Here is a 20810-nt window from a genome sequence, read left to right on the forward strand (position 1 = left end):
AATACTGTCTGCACGATTACAGCGGTAGATGTTATATTAACGTTATCAAAGCAAGTCTATCACATCATATACAATGAATGATTTTTAAAATCAGGAAATAAGAAACCAGCCTGTCGTCTTTCGCTGCTCACTTGCCATCATGTCTGTTCATCTGCATTTTCTTCTCATCCTCACTGGACTAACAGGTCAGTCATAAGGGTCTTATTAGAACCTAAAATGTGGGGTTTTAATGCATCTAATTTTTTAATATTAGTTGTCATACCCTTTCTATTATGAACACCTACAACAGGCACATTCTAAAGGAAACATAAACATCAAAATCCTGCATATTTTTTCTTGTTGCAGGGATTAACAGCATAACTACAGTCAGTTAAGTGTCAGTGAAGGCTGGAGCCTCAGTCATTATCCCATGTCTGTACGACAAACGATACATAAACCATGTGAAAGGTTTGTGTAAAGGATTTTATTGGAATCACTGCTCTTATGTAGTTAAAACAAACCAACGAAATTCTGGAAAGTTTTCAATCTCTGATGACAAAAGCCGAAGAATCTTCACTGTGACAATTAAAGATGTGACATATAAGGACACTGATTACTGGTGTGCTGTGGAGATAGATGGAGGGCCTGATGTCAGAGAGTATTTTCAGCTGTCAGTCACCAGAGGTAAGAGCCCTCAAAGCATCTTTATGCACATATTAAATTCTTTGTGACATCACAACATTTAGGTGGGGGAAAAAATATCGAAGCAGAATTTCATTGTTTGCTTTGGAGGCTGATTGTTGTCAGGTTACCCACAATTCTCTATTGAATTTGTTTTCCTTTAAGGCACACCCACTCTATATGTGGATCGTCAGGAGATTACAGGATTTAAAGGAGGTAACATAACCATCAGTTGTTACTATCATAACTCTGGAGAATTCAAGTGGTGCAGGCTGGGTGGCTCCTGTGTGACGATGACATCTGGATCAATAGATGAAACAACAGTGACCATCATTAGGAGGGTCTCCAATGTTTTCAATGTGACTATGAGTGGACTGAGGACAGACAGCAGCAGCTGGTATTTGTGTGTTAATGGAGACCTGCAGATGCCAGTACATGTAACTGTCGATAAGCAACCAACAACCAGTAAGTACTGTGATTAATTTTAATCTTGAATTACTTGTCAAGTACAACATTCTCTAAATGTAAGTTATATTAGCATTAATAATTGTCATAATAAAGTCGTTATCATGGTGCTATTTTTTTGTCACCCACAGCTCAAAGTGGACACTCAAGGTCAGCAGCCTTTGCATAAATATTACAATAGAGAAATGTGGCCATTTTGTGATCTAGGAAACGGTCCTTATGGGAATATCTACATGTGTTTTTACTGATATTATTAGATATGTTCTACTGTAAGAGGCATTAACTTAAAGGACTTGGTAAAACTAGTGCAGGATATGACCAGGATGATGAATCAATTTTAGACTATAATGTAGGACTGCTGGAATAAGACCTCTGTTTTGTTTCAGTCCTCCTGATCACTCAAAGATTCACGGTATCCGTCTGAGCGTGCTGATCTTCGCTGTAATGGTGACTTTGTTCATCTTGTTTTTGCTCAAAAGACACAATAAGTCTACGCTGTTTTTCGATAAATCCAGTTCATGCTGGAACTGTTTTTTATTCATACACATTTTACCATAATATAGACTATTGTTCATTGTTGTCATTGAGCACTGATGGGAGGTTTCATTCACTTTTAGAGCAGAGCAAAGAAGAATCATCGGCCACAGCGAATATAAGATATGCTGCTTCGTTTTTAAAGTACATCTTGAAAATTAATATCACTCTTGTGTATTTTTTGTTGGAGAATAGAGTAAGCCTTGACATATAGAAACTTAATTGAGCACAAATACAGTAATAGGTTTGATAATAATTATTGGCTCATACTTATTCATGTTGTCCTCTGCTCTTTTAATACAGGCCAAAGAGGAAGTAATGTATAGTGTTAAGAAAAAGAGAAAAACTCCAGCCCAGGTAAGGGACTGTATGAAAATTGTTTGGGCCACAGGTCAGAGTGATGTGGATGTGACATACAGCTCTGTGGTTATTGTTGAACAACAAACTGTAGGAAGTGTACATTTTAATCTAAACCCAGCCTCACACAGTTTCTCATGTACTTTACATAGTGAAGCTCTTTCCCACATTTTTTTTCATAGCCACATTGGCACTATGGCTATATGGATGGTGATGTCAGTCTGTCAGTCTGTCTGTCTGTCTGTCTGTCTGTCTCAATATGTGTGTCACCTTTAAATCAGTCCGAATACACCAGCTTGAAAAGGTGTGTTTTCAGACGGGATTTGAAGGTGCAAAGGGAGTCAATATTGCGAATGTCATGGGGGAGGGAGTTCAAAAGGCGGGGGCGGAATGGCTGAAGGCTCTAGAACCCACGGTAGTTAAGCAGGCAGATGGTGATCTAGAGGATCTAAAAGTCAAAGAGGAGGGTGTGTAGATATGAAGGAGTTCAGACAGGTAAGAAGGGGCTTGGTTATGAAGGGCCTTAAAGGTAAGAAGCAGAATCTTGAAATCAAAGTGATATTTAACAGGAAGCCAGTGAAGTTGCTGGAGAACAGGAGTGATTTGATCTGTGGAGGGGGTTGTGGTAATGATATGGGCGGCTAAATTCTGGACTAATTAGAGTTTATGAAGACACTTGAGAGGAAGACCAAAGAGAATAGAATTGCAATAATCAATACAAGATGCAACCAAAGATTGAACGAGGATAGTAGCACTGTGAGGTGTAAGTGACTGGTGAAGACAATTAATATCATGTAGATGAAAGTATGCAGACTGAGTAACATTACTGATGTGGGCCTCAAAGGACAATGTGCTGTCCGGGATGACACCCAGACTCTTAACCTGAGTGGAAGGACTTTGGAGTTGTCAGTGGTCAGAGAGAAACGGTTTGGTTTAGATTTAGTGCCTACAAGGAGAACCTCTGTTTTATCACTGCTAAGTTTGAGGAAGTTGTACGAGAGACAAGGTTTGATATCCAGTAAGCAATCAGAAAGGGAATTGGGTGGTCTGAAGATTTGGCCAAGAGTTAGAGGGTAAATAATAAATAAAAGGGGACCTAGGACAGAGCCCTGAGGAACACCACTAGTGACTGGAAAAGAGTTGAATTGGAAATTTCTGATTTGAGCAAAGTGAGTGTGGCCAGAGAGATATGATATAAACCAGTCAAGAGCGGTGCCAGTGATACCAATGGAAACTAGTCTCTCTAGAGGGGTGTTATGTGAAATGGTATCAAAGGCTGCACTTAGATCAAGAAGAAAGAGAATATTTAAAAGCCCAGAGTCAGCTGCCACTGAGAGATCATCAGTGATTTTTACCAAAGCTGTCTCAGTACTGTGAAAGGAGTGAAAACTAGACTAAAATTGTTTAGACAGATTGTTGTGATTAAGGTGAGAGTGTACCTGAGCTGCCACTGATCTTTCACGTATTTTAGAGAGGAACAGTAAATTTGAAATTGTTCAGAAATTGTTCAAGTTGTTAGGATCAAATTATTATTATTATTGTTATTATTATTATTCGACTGGTCATCAGTCACTTCAATTCACTGTCATCTGTCACTGTGGCTTCTGACAGCTGTCAATGAGCTGTCACCAAGCTGTTTGCGGCTCAGTCAATGTGATGTATCTCTTGCTGCACAGAGGATTGTGCACGGCTTCATTTTGTGTTGAATATGAAAAATCTTGTTTGCAGCTTCATCATACTAAAGAGGAAGTAAAGTGCAGCAATGTTTTCATTCATTTTTCATCAAAAAGAGGTAGCCCCATATCACTAACACGCTAACATGTACGGTGAGTACACTTAAATAGCATATAAAATCAGGAAATAAGAAATCAGTCTGTCATTGTCTTTAGCTGCTCACTCGCCATCATGTCTGCAATCAGTCTGCATTTTCTTCTCATCCTCACTGGACTAACAGGTCAGTCATAAGGGTCTTATTACAACCTAAAATGTGGGGTTTTAATGCATCTAATTCTTTGAATATAAGGTGTAATACCCTTCACTTTGTATTTCAAATATGAAGACTGTAATGACCTTATATGTAAAAACAACTAATATAAACAATATGCAAGTCATATGAAGAAAGATTATTGTTAGTGGATATAACCATTAAAATGCTATTTTTGTTCTTGTTGCAGGAGTTCACAGTGTAACTACAGTCAGTAAAGTGTCAGTGAAGGCTGGAGCCTCAGTCATTATCCCATGTCTGTATGGCAAACAATACATAAACCATGTGAAAGGTTTGTGTAAAGGATATTACTGGGACTTCTGCTCTTATGTAGTTCAAACAAACCAACAAAATTCAAGGGTTTCAATCTCTGATGACAAAAGCCGGAGAATCTTCACTGTGACTATTAAAGATCTGACGGCTGAGGACACTGATTACTGGTGTGCTGTGAAGATTGATGCAGGGCCCGATGCCAGTGCGTATTTTCACCTGTCAGTCACCAGAGGTAAGAGCCCTCAAAGCATCTTTATGCTCAAATTGTTTGTGACATTTTAACAATTAGGTGGAAAAAAATCTAAGCAGGATCTCAATGTTTGCTTTGGAGACTTATTGTTGTCAGGCTTCCCACACTTTTCTATTGAATTTGTTTTCCTTTAAGGCACACCCAGTCTCTATGTGGATCATCAGACGATTACAGGATTTAAAGGAGACAAAATAACCATCAGTTGTCACTATAGAAACTCTGGAGAAACCAAGTGGTGCAGGCTGGGCCGCTCCTGTGTGACAAGTCCATCTGGATCAATAGATGAAACAACAGTGACCATCAATGCAAGTGTCACCAATGTTTTCAATGTGACTATGAGTGGACTGAGCGCACAGAGCAGCGGCTGGTATTTGTGTGTCAGTGGAGACCTGCAGATGCCAGTACATGTAACTGTTGATAAGCAACCAACCACCAGTAAGTACTAAGTAATTATAAATACTAAACATACATTTGTGAATTATAAATATTTCTACAGTAAAATCATTTGTACATTTTTTAACAAGCTGTTCAACCATCTTATCACCTGCGTTTGCAGACGTACCACCCACCACAGTTCAGCATAGAGAAAGGTCAGAGACCTTTGCATTTGTATGCAACTACTGTACATTGTTGGACTGTTTTAACTAGTCCATTTATCTGTGTGCTTTAAATGTATGTTGCAGTGTTTCAGTTGACCTAAAGCACTTCATCGTCCCTCTGGGTTTGCTGATCTTCATTGAAGGATGTTTGTTTGTTTGTTTTTTAATTCATTTGCATTGTGTGTTTCAAATTTCAGTCCTCTTGATCACTTAAAGATTTTCGGTATCCGTCTGGCTGTGTTGATCTTCGTTGTAATGGTGACCTCATTCACCTTGTTTATGTTCAAAAAACACAGTAAGTATGGTGAACCGATGAAACCAATATGTGTAAAAACAAATCTGGTTATTCTGAAGTATTTAATTTGAAATGAGGACTGCTGTGCGTTATTGTTTTTAAGCACGGAGAAGTCAGTAAAAAATGTTTTTACTGTCTGTCTTTTAGAGCAGACCAACAAAGAATCATCAGCCACAACAACTGTAAAATATGAGGTAAAATATGACCGCATTAAACCATAAAAGTAATGAATGTAATCATTGTCATTTGTGTTACTACAGTTCTGTACTGTACCTTTATTGTTATTTAAAGGGGATACAGTAATTAGAGCTCAACCAAGCATGTCTTTGATCACAAAACTATAATGTTTTATTGTAAAGACAGTCATGTGGGTGTGGATCTAATTTAATCTAATTTAAAATGTTGCAGTGTTACCGTAAAGTACATTTGTTTTTCAACTTCAACACAGGCTTAAGAGGAAGCAACATACAGTAACACTGAGCACATGGCAAAAACATCAAGGGAGGTAAACATATAAAGCGCTGATACACTGTCTCTAAAGTGGTGGGGCGCTGGTTCCTTCTGAATAAACCACAAGTGACTTGCAAACGTGTGAAGTTTATAAAAAACACTTTTTTAAAAGTAATTTCCAGCACAGAGTTTTTATTTTAAAGTGTCATTTCCTGCTGTAGACTGAGTGACTAAAGGACGGCTACTTGACAGAGACAGCAAACTAGCTCGATGACACGGCTAAACCCAAGACCAGTTGGGAATCACTGTAATACATGATAGGCATTCCAAAATACAAAGACACCTTTTCATCAAAATTCATCAAAAACATATCATATGTGTTTCTTCTTCTTTACACAGAAGTCTCATGTGGAGAGTGAAGTGGAAGAATAAAGTTCTGTCGTTAAAGCCTCAAACAAAGGGTAAATATTAAGATACCTGAACCAAGTCTGACACTTGTCACGTAATGCGGTTCAGTATTTTTTGCACCAGTTTTCCTTTACTCTTCCTTCCTCACTTGAATTTTCCCTTGTTCTCCAACAGGTTGATGAAAAATGTCTCAACAGCAAGTTGTTTTTCTTTGTGCCATGCATTTGTATCCAGCTGCAAGACATTACAAGGATTGTTTGACAAGGGCATAGATAGACAAATCTTTAAGCTTATCTGCAGTACATTTGTATTGGGTTTACTGCTCTACTTATTAGGCATAAATTCACAATAATATATCCTGATTTCTGTTTTCAGAATGTTTATAAAGCCATGCTGTAGCCTATTGTATTTTATCTCTGTTTTTTAATGTATATACTCTTAATTCCTTTGAAAGTCACTGAACATTTATATTGCATGTTAACAGAATATGAAGTGGTCTTAAATGTCACTGAATAAAGACAAATTTGCATCATGGAACACAAAATTATTTTATTCCACCAGCTTTGTGAAGCTGCAGACATTATCAATGCATTGTCATGAGAGGGAGGAAGATGTTGATAAAATCTTATTTTTGTTATGATTGGTGAGAGACAGACCACATTTTGTACATTAGACTACATAACTTCTCTTATTGTGGCTACTGCTACATGTCAGTATTGGATAGCTGCTCTTGTCTTTTGAAACTTTGGGTCCATTCTAGTGGTGGTGTAGTGGTGCAGGAATGAGACCTAAAACCCGGAAATGAGTCAACATTTTAGCACTGCCAGTTCCCTTGTTTTGAAGTCAACTGATTGTTTTAATGGGTTTTTGGTTAGATATCTGACATGAGATCTGTGGTTAATGCAAGCTTAAAATGCTTGAAGCCCTTACTACTTAGCTGTTCCCAGGGCTGCACACTTCTGGACAGATGTTGCACCTGGAATCTGCTGGAGCCACTCTCCTAGTTTGGGGGTCACAGCCCCGAGTGCTCCGATTACCACTGCCACCACTGTTGCCTTAACTGCCCACATCTTTTCTAGCTCCTCTTCCAGTCCTTGGTATTTTTCGAGCTTCTCGTGTTCCTTCTTCCTGATGTTACTGTCGCTCGGGATTGCTACATCTATCACCACTGCCTTCTTCTGTTGTGTGTCGATCAGCATGATGCCTGGTTGGTTAGCCATCACCAGTTTGTCAGTCTGGATCTGGAAGTCCCACAGGCTCTTAGCTCGGCCGTTCTCAACCACCTTAGAAGGTGTCATTCATTCTGACCTTGGGACTTCCAGCCCAAACTCTGTGCAGATGTTCCTGTACACTATGCCAGCCACTTGGTTAAGGCGTTCCATGTACACTGGTCCTGCCTACATCTTACACCCTGCTACTATGTGCTGAACTGTCTCAGGAGCATCTTTGCACAGCCTGCACTTGGGGTCCTGTCCGCTGTGGTAGACCCCTGCTTCTGTTGATCTTGTAAGTGCCTGTTTTTCTGCTGCCAATATTAGTGCTTCTGTGCTGTGTTACAGTTCAGCCTTTTCCATATATTGAGCCTTATGTGTGTAGGTATTTGTTGTTGTTATTTACTGGAAAGCAGCAAGCTGCTCAGAAAGAGCTGATTAAAGCTATTTCAAGAGAGATCTAAAGTCAGGTATGATAGGCTACACAGTCATTATTTTGTGCTTTAAAGTATTACCCCACAAAACAAATAAATGCACAATATATGGCTCCTTACAGTGGCACAGCTATTTGGCTTTTTAGTGTAATAGTGGCAGAAACCGGCTTCCATACTTTCTTTCAATTGTGCACACTAAAGTCTTTTTGCACCCCCAATAATCCTTTATTAAGCTTAGCAAATACAAACAAACTTCAAGTCCGATAGCTCAGGTAACATCTGTCTGAGGTTGAGCCAGGAAAAGTAAATTACATATGAAATGAAGAAAATCTGACAAAAATACTACTACTATTACCACCACTAATAATAATAATAATAATAATAATAATAATAATAATAATAATAAAAATAATGATAAATAATTAAATAAAATTAAAAAATAAAACTATACAGTACAGGCCAAAAGTTTGGACACACCTTCTCATTCAATGCGTTTTCTTTATTTTCATGACTATTTACATTGTAGATTCTCACTGAAGGCATCAAAACTATGAATGAACACATGTGGAGTTATGTACTTAACAAAAAAAGGTGAAATAACTGAAAACATGTTTTATATTCTAGTTTCTTCAAAATAGCCACCCTTTGCTCTGATTACTGCTTTGCACACTCTTGGCATTCTCTCCATGAGCTTCAAGAGGTAGTCACCTGAAATGGTTTCCACTTCACAGGTGTGCCTTATCAGGGTTAATTAGTGGAATTTCTTGCTTTATCAATGGGGTTGGGACCATCAGTTGTGTTGTGCAGAAGTCAGGTTAATACACAGCCGACAGCCCTATTGGACAACTGTTAAAATTCATATTATGGCAAGAACCAATCAGCTAACTAAAGAAAAACGAGTGGCCATCATTACTTTAAGAAATGAAGGTCAGTCAGTCCGGAAAATTGCAAAAACTTTAAATGTGTCCCCAAGTGGAGTCGCAAAAACCATCAAGCGCTACAACGAAACTGGCACACATGAGGACCAACCCAGGAAAGGAAGACCAAGAGTCACCTCTGCTTCTGAGGATAAGTTCATCCGAGTCACCAGCCTCAGAAATGGCAAGTTAACAGCAGCTCAGATCAGAGACCAGATGAATGCCACACAGAGTTCTAGCAGCAGACCCATCTCTAGAACAACTGTTAAGAGGAGACTGCGCGAATCAGGCCTTCATGGTCAAATAGCTGCTAGGAAACCACTGCTAAGGAGAGGCAACAAGCAGACAAGATTTGTTTGGGCCAAGAAACACAAGGAATGGACATTAGACCAGTGGAAATCTGTGCTTTGGTCTGATGAGTCCAAATTTGAGATCTTTGGTTCCAACCGCCGTGTCTTTGTGAGACGCAGAAAAGGTGAACGGATGGATTCCACATGCCTGGTTCCCACTGTGAAGCATGGAGGAGGAGGTGTGATGGTGTGGGGGTGTTTTGCTGGTGACACTGTTGGGGATTTATTCAAAATTGAAGGCACACTGAACCAGCATGGCTACCACAGCATCCTGCAGCGACATGCCATCCCATCCGGTTTGCGTTTAGTTGGACGATCATTTATTTTTCAACAGGACAATGACCCCAAACACACCTCCAGGCTGTGTAAGGGCTATTTGACCAAGAAGGAGAGTGATGGAGTGCTGCGGCAGATGACCTGGCCTCCACAGTCACCGGACCTGAACCCAATCCAGATGGTTTGGGGTGAGCTGGACCACAGAGTGAAGGCAAAGGGGCCAACAAGTGCTAAACACCTCTGGGAACTCCTTCAAGACTGTTGGAAAACCATTTCAGGTGACTACCTCTTGAAGCTCATGGAGAGAATGCCAAGAGTGTGCAAAGCAGTAATCAGAGCAAAGGGTGGCTATTTTGAAGAAACTAGAATATAAAACATGTTTTCAGTTATTTCACCTTTTTTTGTTAAGTACATAACTCCACATGTGTTCATTCATAGTTTTGATGCCTTCAGTGAGAATCTACAATGTAAATAGTCATGAAAATAAAGAAAATGCATTGAATGAGAAGGAGTGTCCAAACTTTTGGCCTGTACTGTATATAAATAACAAAAGAAAAAAAACAGGGCTATCTCAAATTAATTTGAAAAAATCTATAAATGAAAACAGTTTAAGAGCTTTCTTTTTCCTTCATTATGAAATGAAGGAAATCAAACAAAATAATAATAATAATAATAATAATAATAATCAATACAATTAAATATATATATATATATATATATATATATATATATATATATATAACCTAAAAGAAAAAAATGGAGATATCTCAAATTAATTTTAAAAAGCAAAACAGTTTAAGAGCCGTCTTGTATTTTCCGTCATTATGAAATGAAAGAAATCCAACAAAATAATAATAATGATAATAAATAAATACAATTAAAAAATAAAAATCTATATAAATAACAAAAAAGAAAAAAACAGGGCTATCTCAAGTTAATTAAAAAAACTATTAATGAAAATAATTTCAGAGCTTTCTTGTATTTTCCCTCATTATGAAATGCAGGAAATCTAACAAAATAATAATAGTAATAATAATAATAATAATGAATACGTTAATAAATAAATAAAATTAAAAAATAAAAATCTATATAAATAACACAAAAGAAAAAAACAGGGATATCTCAAATTAATTCTAAAAAATCTATTAATGAAAACAGTTTAAGAGCTTTTTTGTATTTTCCTTCATTATGAAATGAAGGAAATCGGGAAAAAATAATAAAAATGTAAAATAATAATAATAATAATGAATAATTAAATAAAATTGAAAAAATAAAAGATATATAAATGACACAAAAGAAAAAAACAGTGAATATGTGAAATGAAACAGTTTAAGAGCTTTCTTGTATTTATCAAGTTTCAGTAACCTACTACAGAGTTTTAACTCATTCTTCCAGTGGTTCAGACAGGGTTTAGTCTTAAAGTATTTTCATTCATGAATGAAAAACTTCCCCAGTAATAAAACAATATTAAGAACAAAGTCCACATCCTTGTTTTTAACGCCAACACTCCGCAGTCTAGAGTGACATATCAATTTTTTATTTTTTTGTTTTTTTTTTAGAAACTTTATTTGCAAAAGTCAACATATAAATAACATTTAGAGCCAGGAGTAAATAACAAAAAACAAGGCATACATATGAAACAATAATTAAAAATAAAAATCATCCTAACCTGTGACGTAACACGCCTTGACGGGGCGCCATTTTTACTCAGGCACGTACGCGGCCGCCCGGGGTCCTGAGCCGGGATGTGATAGCTCTGGATTTCATTGCAGTGCAGTCTCCTTCAGCTCGCCCTTCTACCGGTGACGCCAGCTCGGGCCGTGCGGTGTGAGGAACATCTCTGATAAAGTCACTTTAGTTTACCGCTAACCCCATCCTCTACTGGTAAGGCAGTCATTTAATACGCCAGACACTGTTATACAGCTCCGTAACCAAGGAGAAGTTGTGTTAAAGCTTGCTATACGCACACCGGTACTCTGCATGCTAGCAAAGTTAGCTTAGCTAGCTGCACTCGGCATGCTGCGTCTGACACATGTCAAGTTAAAGCGGGGGAGTTTGGCTTTGTATCACACGTCTCATGCTGCTGAGAAAGCGGCGGCAGGTCTGCAAAGCTACTCTAAGAAAACACCCACAGCCTGCTACTTTGAAGCTAGAGATAATTTTGTTAGCGTCCACACGGCCTAGTTAGTTGGCAGCAGTGAGGTAGCTGGCTGACAGTGCGAGTGAACTGGTTAATTAACCCATCCCCGGTAATTGGCCCGGGCATGTGCCTTGCCACGCCTAGCCGTGCTTGCCAATTCACGTGAAGGAGTCATTTAATGAGAGCCAGGCCTGAACCAGGCACACCAGTGCGGCAAAATGGCTCCGCTCTGAGTCAGTAACCTTGCCTGTCGGCTGTCACACACTTGTAACGTTATGGCTGTGACTACCTGCAACCCAGGAATGTTGTCGCTGTGCCAGGCACGCTGAATTAAAAGTGAAACCAACTATGTGAAAGTGTACATATCAGCACGTACGCCCTCAGCTTGGTAACATGAAACTCATCCCATGTTAGTGTTGCACAATGTGTTATATAGACTGAGCTGATGCATACAGTAAATACAGGTCAGTCTGTACAACAAGGAAGACCCATGTATCTGATCATCAACAGGATAGTTGTGAGACATTGGTTAAATGCACACTATGCAAAGCATGACAGAAAGAACAGGTAGTGTAGCATAACACAGCCTGTCTACTTGTGCTTTAAGATGTGCCTGAAAACATGCTCAAATTGTTTGCGCTCAAATAATTCTGACAATGTGGCAATTGGCATTTGTATACTTACCTTACAATCCAATACTAGGATATGGACATGCACACTACCTTTGTTATGAGACAGAAATTCCTACTCTTAAGTCCAAAATTGTTTTCCCTACCCATTTACCTGATAACTCACCACTAACAATTTCACACATAGACCTTGAATTTGCAGCTGTGAAATCAGTGTGTGTAACCGTGTGTAACCTCCTTGTTGCACAGTGGAGATGAGTTGCTAATGATGATCATGGAATTCTGGAGAAGTTATGATTTCAAATCAAGTTTATTTACTGTAGCACATCTAAAACACATAGCTGACCAAAGTGCTGTACAAATTAAAATGACACACAAATATATAGCAGTATAAAATGTACACAGATATTAAACAGAATAAAACCAGTACAGTTAAAAGACATTGTTTGGACGATCTAAGAGGTCGGGAGGTGAGGTAGGAGCACAGAAGTTCAGCAATATACTATACAGTTTAGTCTACATAACTACATTTAAGCTTGTGGGAATATATTTCAAGTCAGAAGAATAATTTAAAGATTTTGTTTTGCTTTGTTCCACAGATACAATGGCCGTGCCTCCCTGCTACGCTGACCTGGGCAAGTCTGCCAAGGACATCTTCAACAAAGGCTATGGTACGGTTTCTTACACTTTGACTAAGTGTTGAGATGTTTAAATGTATGTACTGTCAAGTGTAGTTGATATTGTAGACAAGCTTTGAAATCATTTGAATGCATTCTTTTCCTCAGGATTTGGCTTGGTGAAGCTCGATGTCAAGACAAAGTCAGCCAGTGGAGTGGTAAGGTCATTTCTATATGGATTAAGAGTGTAATAACTGTATAGTAACTGAAATGATGAAACAGCACATTAAAGTCACATAGGATAATGTAGATTTTACATATGAAAGTTAAGTCACAGCAATTTATGTCTGCAGCACTTCCTGGCTCTGCTTTAAAAATACTTTTTCGGCGTTTCCAAAGCGATGTAAAAAGGTAGTACAACGCAACTTTTCCAGGCAGGAAGGACAGAACTCACAGTTCGATTGTTATACTTTGAGTTTGAGTGTTTTGTCCTGTTTGACTTTGAAATTTGGGATGTGCTACCTTCTTACACTTTATTTTGAACTTGATCATTGGTTCTCACACCGCATTGAAAAAGAAGAATCCCATTGTTGAAGTGCAGCCTCCTTTTCGTCAGCCATAAAGGTAGCAAGCCACCAGAAAGAAGAAGTCCAACCACAGTAAATGTGCCACTCATCGTTTTTAACAATATCACATCTGTGTAAATTACAAGGTCTTCAAGTAATTTTTGAGAGATCACAGAGAGATCAAAGAATGACTGACTGCCAAATGTGATGAGAGCCCTGAATGAGTTTCTTTTCATTCATAGTTGTTTTTAACACTTGTAACTTGTCTTTAAACATTTCTCGTAATTGTCATTTCTCTAAAATTGTCCCTTGCAGGAATTCAAAACAGCTGGTTCCTCTAACACCGACACCAGCAAAGTTGCAGGCAGCCTGGAAACTAAATACAAGAGGGCAGAGTACGGCCTGACCTTCACTGAGAAGTGGAACACCGACAACACCTTGGGAACAGAAATCACTGTTGAAGATCAGGTGAGGAAAATATTCAAAGATTTTCTACACTTGCAGATATGCTGTTGCATATCAACAGGTATCTAAAATAAATGTCAATCCAGTGGGCATTGCGGGGCATTCATTTCCTTTAATATCAAATGGTTTCTGTTATTGTTTGTCACAGATTGCCAAGGGACTGAAGCTGACGTTTGACACAACCTTCTCACCAAACACTGGGTAAGATACTGGTCATATAATCAATAATGAATTAAAGCTCAGGGTTGTTTCCTGTGAATTTTACTTTAAGTCACTGTTCAACATACTCAACAGACTTCTGCTCTGCCTGCTGCTCCTCTACATGAGTCACTTTTGCAACCTGATCTGTGCCGTACATGCTTCTGACAAGTGTAGTTGCTGGCCATGTGACTCCAGTCCCAGTATGGAACAAGTGTGTAGTAACACATCACAGCGGTTGGCTGTCGGGTTTTGCCCATTTGTGTGCTTCAATGTGTTTTGCAGTTTGTTGTCCTCTGGAAGCAATGAACAAAAAACAAGTTATACTAGGGAGCCTAGCTGCTCTGGCAATCCCTGATGTGTTTACTTTCTATGAGGTGTAAATCACATGAGCGTGGCACACACCCAGAGGAAGCACGTCCTCTTGTGTTCAAGGCTACAGTGTCATGATCAGACTGGGAAGTAAACACCAGCACACTTTGGCAAACTAGACTTTTGTGTCAGCAGTGACTCAAGGCTTCTGATTCAGAGCTGGTGAAATGGTGACATGGCTTATTTCTTTGAGTGTTCCAGCAGTGTGGCCTTTGGAGAAAATCATTTTCATATCTCGTTTGCTACCTGAGCTGACAGCTGGCAGAGGGCATACGTTTAGAAGTATCTCTGGGGGATCATAAATATATGACAGTGGTTCCCAGAGTAGGTTTTGCAACACCCTGAGGTGCCTCAAGGACAGGGCAAGGGTGCCATAAGACTTGTTTATTTCTATGTTAATGTGCTTTTTGAAAATTAGTTTTTCACCACAGTAAAAAAGAAGCAACATTTACATAAACTTATTATATGTTGTGTCTCTAAACACATCAGAACAGAGGACATAAGCAGTGAATATCAAAAATCAGCCTCGACAAATGTTTCCTATAAAGTGTGCCGTGGTTTAAGTTTGGAAAACTGGGCGGACACTGTACGAATTTTAGCCCTAACTGTTTAAGACCTGTCTAAACAATCAACCCGGCTCTGGAGTGAACTGATGGATATCTGGCATGTCAGAAGTTTGAGAATTCCCACATGTGCTGTCAAAATATCTGTTACAAACTGTATTTGGCATGATTTAATTGTACAGTAGTTTACATGCCGTGTTTAGAGACTGCTGTGCAAAACAGACAGACCATATTACCTGCATCTTCCAGCGATCTGCGGCTCCATATTCTTTTTTTTAGAATTGCACAAAATATTGCTGCCTTTTCTCTCGTTTTGTCAACATTGTTGAGAATGCACCCACCCGGTTTAAATACAATGCGTTGGCATCGTCACCAACCCACTGTGCTTCTCATCCACAGCAAGAAGAGCGGCAAAGTTAAGACCGCCTACAAGCGCGAGTACGTCAACCTGGGCTGCGATGTCGACTTCGACTTCGCCGGCCCCACCATCCACGGAGCTGCTGTCGTCGGCTACGAAGGGTGGCTCGCCGGTTACCAGATGAGCTTTGACACTGCCAAATCCAAGATGACCCAGAACAACTTCGCCATTGGCTACAAGACAGGAGACTTCCAGTTGCACACCAATGTGTAAGTAGAATACCTTTTACACGAAGGCTGGATTATTATCATCTGTCAGCACGTAGTACTCTGCAATAGGATGAAACCTTCAGTTTATTTGATCTAGTGTCTATTGTGTCAGTATGATTATGGGCTCTTTTATTACTATACAAAGTGCAGAGCTTTAACAACCTGAAGAGAGAAATAAAATGCAACAAAGCAGCTTCTTCCTGTCCAACATGAAGTTTGTTTACTTGTGCCCAACACCAGCAGAGTAATACAAGTGAGAAAAGGCACACATTTAGTCTGTGTGCTCAGAGTGGCTTAAATTTGAATAATGACAAAGTCTGTCGTTCATTATGTGTGTAATTAAGCTGCATGGAAACATGGTCACATTAATTAAACAATGGCAGCAAGATGTTTAACGTTCATTTCAAGCCAGAGCTGCAGCTTTAACAGTAAAATGTGCTGTGCTACAGAGAGTTGTGTAATTCATCCAGTACACTCATCTTGTATCACTGCCAATTTACAACTGGGGTTGAAAAACTCATCTGTTGTTTCACTCCACAAAATGCCAGCAATGGAAGCATTTTTTCCCCACACTAAAGCTTGTTGTTCAGTCCCAGTTGGTTTTGGAGCTACTGATTCCTGGTTTAAAATGCAATACATCAAACCAACAACACTACAGAGGCCGTCGTTTCTCCTAGGTCTGCTTGGCTAATTTGTCTATCAATCAAATCTTTCCAAGGAAAGCAGTTTTTCCTATTTGGAGGTGTTCCCTCACAGAGTCATAACAACACACTACTAACTAGGAGTGGGCGATATGTCCTTAAAATAATATCATGACATTTCAGAGATTTTTCCGATAGCGATATTCTTAACAGTTTGACAAATTAGTTAATATAAATAAGTTATATAATTTTACACTTTTTGCCTTCAAATATTGAGTAAAAACTAAACGAAAATGATCTAATTTCTTTAGTATGTGAACAACAACAGTAACCCAGACTGAGATTCAGATTCTGTATACAATATTAATATTTCAACAAAATAAAATCTGCCACAAATTACACATTTAAACAGCTCCCAAATACAAAAAATGTATCTTGGGATCTATATATATAAATCAACAGGTGATTTCCTTCAATTTTAGCAAAATCCCAAATTACTGAGTTGGGTTTTTTTCCCACTTGGACCTTTTTATGCTCTGCCATTTCTCCTCTAATCATCATGCTGTAACCTGAGACAGGCTGTTAGACCACAACTATCGCACATTCACATATCTAGTTTTTTTGTAGAGCCACGAGCGTCACGTAGGTTTACATTACCAAAGGTTTGTGACAAAATCACGTCACGACACTGACTGCCATGTGCATAAGGCGAGAGAGGAGAAGGAGAGACACTGTGCTGCTGCCAGAGGAGCCGCTGAATGAGTTCCCTCTGAGCAGTAATTCGCTAAAAGAGTCTGAGAAGTCTGGGGGTGTTCATAAAACGTTCAGGATGAGAGTTTACTCCACACTACTGAAGCTGCTCCTCTTTCTAGAATCACCACAGAGCCATGTTTACCGTTGCCATGGGTGACCATATGACGTCAATATGTCAACAAGCCAAAATATCGCGAGTATCACAATTTGAATTTTTCATGATATTAAAAATTAGTCTGGTATTATCGTGAACGAGATGATATGACACACCCCTACTGCTTATAAAATACAGGAAAGTGAAAGTTAATGAGTTCCTACAAGCTCCAGCACTTAAGTTAGAAATTCCAACTTTGTCTGCTGTAGCATGAAATCTGTTATGCTTATGCTCTTTAAAGCAACGATGGTGCTGAGTTCGGAGGCTCCATCTACCAGAAGGTGAGCGACAAGCTGGAGACGGCAGTCAACCTGGCCTGGACCGCCGGCAGCAACAGCACACGCTTCGGTATTGCAGCCAAATACCAGCTGGACAAGGATGCCTCCGTCAGTGTAAGTAGAGCAGCAGAGGCTTTCAGAACGGGTGGATGATGCAAAAGAAAATGTGACAATTAAACTGTCACTAACTGACTTTTATGTTTGTTTTTCTCCGCAGGCTAAAGTGAACAACAATAGCCTTGTTGGTGTCGGGTACACCCAGACTCTTAGACCGGGTAAGGTGGATTCCAACAGGTTCATGGACAGCTGAGGGATGTTTCCAAAGTGTTTTATTGATCGAGTTCCTTAGATAAACGCCTCTATTTTTAGTACGCACAAGGCCACACTGGAGTCCTTGCACACAGCACTTCATTTTTGAGCAAATGCACTCTCAGTGACCTAGAATACATTCATTTATAGCAACACTTAACAGCCTGTGTTCTCCTTTCAAGCCTCATTCTCAGAAGTTTCACAACCCATGTTTTAGGAAAGTAATTTTGCGTTTACTTTGCACCTGTAATGGCTAACGTTGGTTCCTCTCGCCTGTGCAGGTGTGAAACTCACCCTGTCTGGCCTGGTCGATGGCAAGAACATCAACGCAGGAGGCCACAAGCTGGGTCTGGGCTTGGAACTGGAAGCCTAAGCTCTCAACATACTGCAAGGGACTCGGGAATATCAGAAGAATCTGGCCTTAAGTGTATGTCCAACTCAAACCAGCAAGGGGATATCTTTGGAGAGATCGGTTCAAAGGCTACGACAACAAACTCTAACTTGTTGAGTACCACTTCAAGTTGGTGCTTCTGTCATTGGTATACTCTACCTTTTGTCGCTTTATACTTTGTAGTCGCATCTATTCAAGAGACAGTTGGTGGCATTTTATTTATAAATCATGTCATTGTTTCTGTCCAGCACTGCCATAATAATGAAATCCAATACAATCCCTTTGCCTGTCATCAAGTCTGTGGCTTTATTGTGGTAATCCCCAAACGGTCGACATCAGTTGACGACTTTGTGTGGTGAGCGCCGTCATACCTTCTCTCTGATTTTACAATCACGACTATCTGATATTCCTTTGTCATCTACACAGTTTTAATTTCCAAACCTTGTTAAGTACACTAGTCTTCTTCTGCTATTATTTAAATACTGCTGCACCCTTTCTGTTTATGCACTTGAGGACAAACTGAAGCTCTGTGATGTTTTATTTCGCCTCGGCCATCTGGGTTTGTGATGTTCTGTTGAAGCTGCATGTGTGACCTTCCCTTAAACTGGGCAGTTTTTGGGTTGCTTTAAGTCCGGTCTGTAAGTTTGAAAGAAACCCGTACACATGGCCGACCAAGCAGAATTAGTTTTTGTTCATCCTGTACTAACAGACAACTTTGGGGGCACGTTATTAATGTTCACAGTAATGCCAAACTATCATCGTCTGGAAGAGGTGTAACTCAAAGTTGCACTTGTGCTTCCCTGTGCTGGGCACTGACAAAGCCCACAGGAAGTCTTGGAGGTCCTTGTGTGTGTGTGTGTGTATACATTTTCAATAAAGTCTCTGAACTCCACAAACGCATTTTTTATATGTTATATAAGAATGCCACTAACAGCAACTCATTAACAAGCTTATTTAGGTAATTTTAACCCTTTAGAGACCTGTGTCAGAGTGAGATGTGATGGGTCATAGTTAAATGTGAATTTATGAATTACGCTGCTTTTATATGCAATCAGGCAGATGGAAAACTGTGTGGGCGGCACAAATGACAAAATGGTAGAAAGGTGAAATGAAACCTGCATGACGGTATGTTTTGATGGTGATGCTAAATTTGTTTAAAAGTGCAAAAAAATTAAGGGAACATTTAATCGTCAGTCTGACACCAAGTTAGTTAAACTTCAGGGATATCTATGTGTCCATTTAGGAAGCACAAGTGATTGTGAATCAGTTTCATCTGCTTTGGTGCAAATGAAAGTGACAGCAGGTGCAATGGAAAGATCCTTCCTGACTGATTCTTCTCTAGTTTTGTGTTCTGTTAGTGTCACTACTGGTAGCATGAGGTGGTACCTGCAGTCCACTCAGGTTGCACAGGTAGTCAAGCTCCTCCAGGATGGCACATCCATATGTGTGCTTGCAAGAAGGTGTGCTGTGTCTCCCAGCACAGTCTCAAGAGCATAGAGGAGATACCAGGAGAGCTGGACAGGGCCGTAGAAGGGCATCAACCCGGCAGCAGGACAAGTATCTGCTCCTTGTGTGAGGAGGAACAAGAGGAGCACTGCCAGAGCCCTACAAAATGACCTCCAGCAGGCTACTGGCGTGCGTGTTTCTGACAGTCTGGTCAGAAACATGCACGCCAGTAGCCTGCTGGAGGTCTCCATGAGGGTGGCGTGAGGGCCTGATGTCCCCTAGTGGGACCTGTGCTCACAGCCCAGCATTGTGCAGCTCCTCTGGCATTCACGAGAACACCAGAATTGGCAGTTCTGCAATTGGCGCCCTGTTCTCTTCACAAATAAGAGCAGGTTCAGGCTATGTACATGTGACAGGTGTGAAAGAGACTGGAGACAGTGTGGTGAACGTTATGCTGCCTGTAACATCACCCAGCATGACCGGTTTGGTGGTGGGTCAGTGATGGTCTGGAGAGGCATATCCTTGGAGGGTAGCACAGACCTCCATGTCATAGCCAACGGTACCCTGACTGCTGTTAAGTACTGTGATGAAATCCTCAGAGCGACTGTTAGACATTATGCTGGTGCAGAGGGCCCTGGGTTCCTCCTGGTGCAGGACAATGTCTGGCCTCATGTGGCCAGAGAGTGTAGGCAGTTCCTGGATGATGAAGGCGTTGATGCCATGGACTGGCCCTCTTGTTCCTCTGACCTAAATCCAGTTGAGCACCTATGGGATGTAATGTATCAGTGCATCTGACGCCACCAAGTACCACCACAGACTGATCCAGGTCTTGGAAGGAGATTCCCCAGGACAACATCCGCTAACTCATCAGGAGCATGCCCAGATGTTGACAGGAGTGCATACAGGCAGGCAGGGGCCATACACACTACTCATTATGAGTTGTCATGATAAAATTCACATTCAGTTCAAGTTGGATCAGCCTGTGATTTCAATTTTTCACTTTGTTGGTGTGATTTTGAATCTACATTCAGTGGGTTGATGATTTTGGTTTCCACTGACTGTCAGTTTTTCAAGTAATATCTGGTAGTTGTCGAGATCGCCCATGTTTTCTCGTCGTGTGAGGGAGCTACATAACATCCAGTTTTAAATTCCATTGCGGAGCATGGCAAAAATTTAAGATATCTCAACTTTGTCAGCA

At 40.0% G+C, this 20810-nt stretch overlaps 3 protein-coding genes across 3 annotated transcripts; all 3 read left to right on the forward strand.

Annotated features, from left to right (window-relative positions):
* Nucleotides 1–139: 139 nt before the first annotated feature.
* On the forward strand, nt 140–2491 carry LOC117250514 (uncharacterized). The gene is made up of 4 exons (XM_078160914.1): nt 140–185; nt 376–663; nt 826–1125; nt 2298–2491. The coding sequence occupies exons 1-4, from the start codon at nt 140–142 to the stop codon at nt 2489–2491; spliced, it is 828 nt and encodes a 275-aa protein (XP_078017040.1).
* Nucleotides 2492–4183: 1692 nt separating this feature from the next.
* LOC117250431 (polymeric immunoglobulin receptor-like) lies at nt 4184–6819 on the forward strand (the record flags this gene model as incomplete). Its single annotated transcript, XM_078160916.1, has 7 exons — nt 4184–4505; nt 4659–4958; nt 5080–5113; nt 5320–5417; nt 5565–5611; nt 6267–6328; nt 6450–6819. Coding segments are annotated over 6 exons (834 nt in total), but the record flags the coding sequence as incomplete, so codon positions are not given.
* A 4381-nt stretch (nt 6820–11200) lies between these two features.
* vdac2 (voltage-dependent anion channel 2) lies at nt 11201–19062 on the forward strand. The gene is made up of 9 exons (XM_033613952.2): nt 11201–11347; nt 12832–12903; nt 13018–13067; nt 13731–13883; nt 14029–14081; nt 15413–15640; nt 17430–17580; nt 17684–17741; nt 18057–19062. Exons 2-9 carry the CDS (start codon nt 12837–12839, stop codon nt 18146–18148), a joined length of 852 nt encoding a protein of 283 aa, XP_033469843.1. The 5' UTR covers nt 11201–11347; nt 12832–12836; the 3' UTR covers nt 18149–19062.
* The last annotated feature ends 1748 nt before the right edge of the window (nt 19063–20810 follow it).

This window comes from Epinephelus lanceolatus, chromosome 17, assembly GCF_041903045.1.
Source record: "Epinephelus lanceolatus isolate andai-2023 chromosome 17, ASM4190304v1, whole genome shotgun sequence".
Classification (NCBI taxonomy): domain Eukaryota; kingdom Metazoa; phylum Chordata; class Actinopteri; order Perciformes; family Serranidae; genus Epinephelus; species Epinephelus lanceolatus.

Coding starts and splice junctions, on each gene's coding strand:
- vdac2 (XM_033613952.2), top strand. CDS start 12,837: ATGGCCGTGCCTCCCTGCTACGCTGACCTGGGCAAGTCTGCCAAGGAC. Junction 13,068..13,730: donor CAAAGTCAGCCAGTGGAGTG/GTAAGGTCATTT, acceptor TGTCCCTTGCAG/GAATTCAAAACAGCTGGTTC. Junction 13,884..14,028: donor AAATCACTGTTGAAGATCAG/GTGAGGAAAATA, acceptor TGTTTGTCACAG/ATTGCCAAGGGACTGAAGCT.
- LOC117250514 (XM_078160914.1), top strand. CDS start 140: ATGTCTGTTCATCTGCATTTTCTTCTCATCCTCACTGGACTAACAG. Junction 186..375: donor CATCCTCACTGGACTAACAG/GTCAGTCATAAG, acceptor CAGTCAGTTAAG/TGTCAGTGAAGGCTGGAGCC. Junction 664..825: donor TCAGCTGTCAGTCACCAGAG/GTAAGAGCCCTC, acceptor TTTTCCTTTAAG/GCACACCCACTCTATATGTG.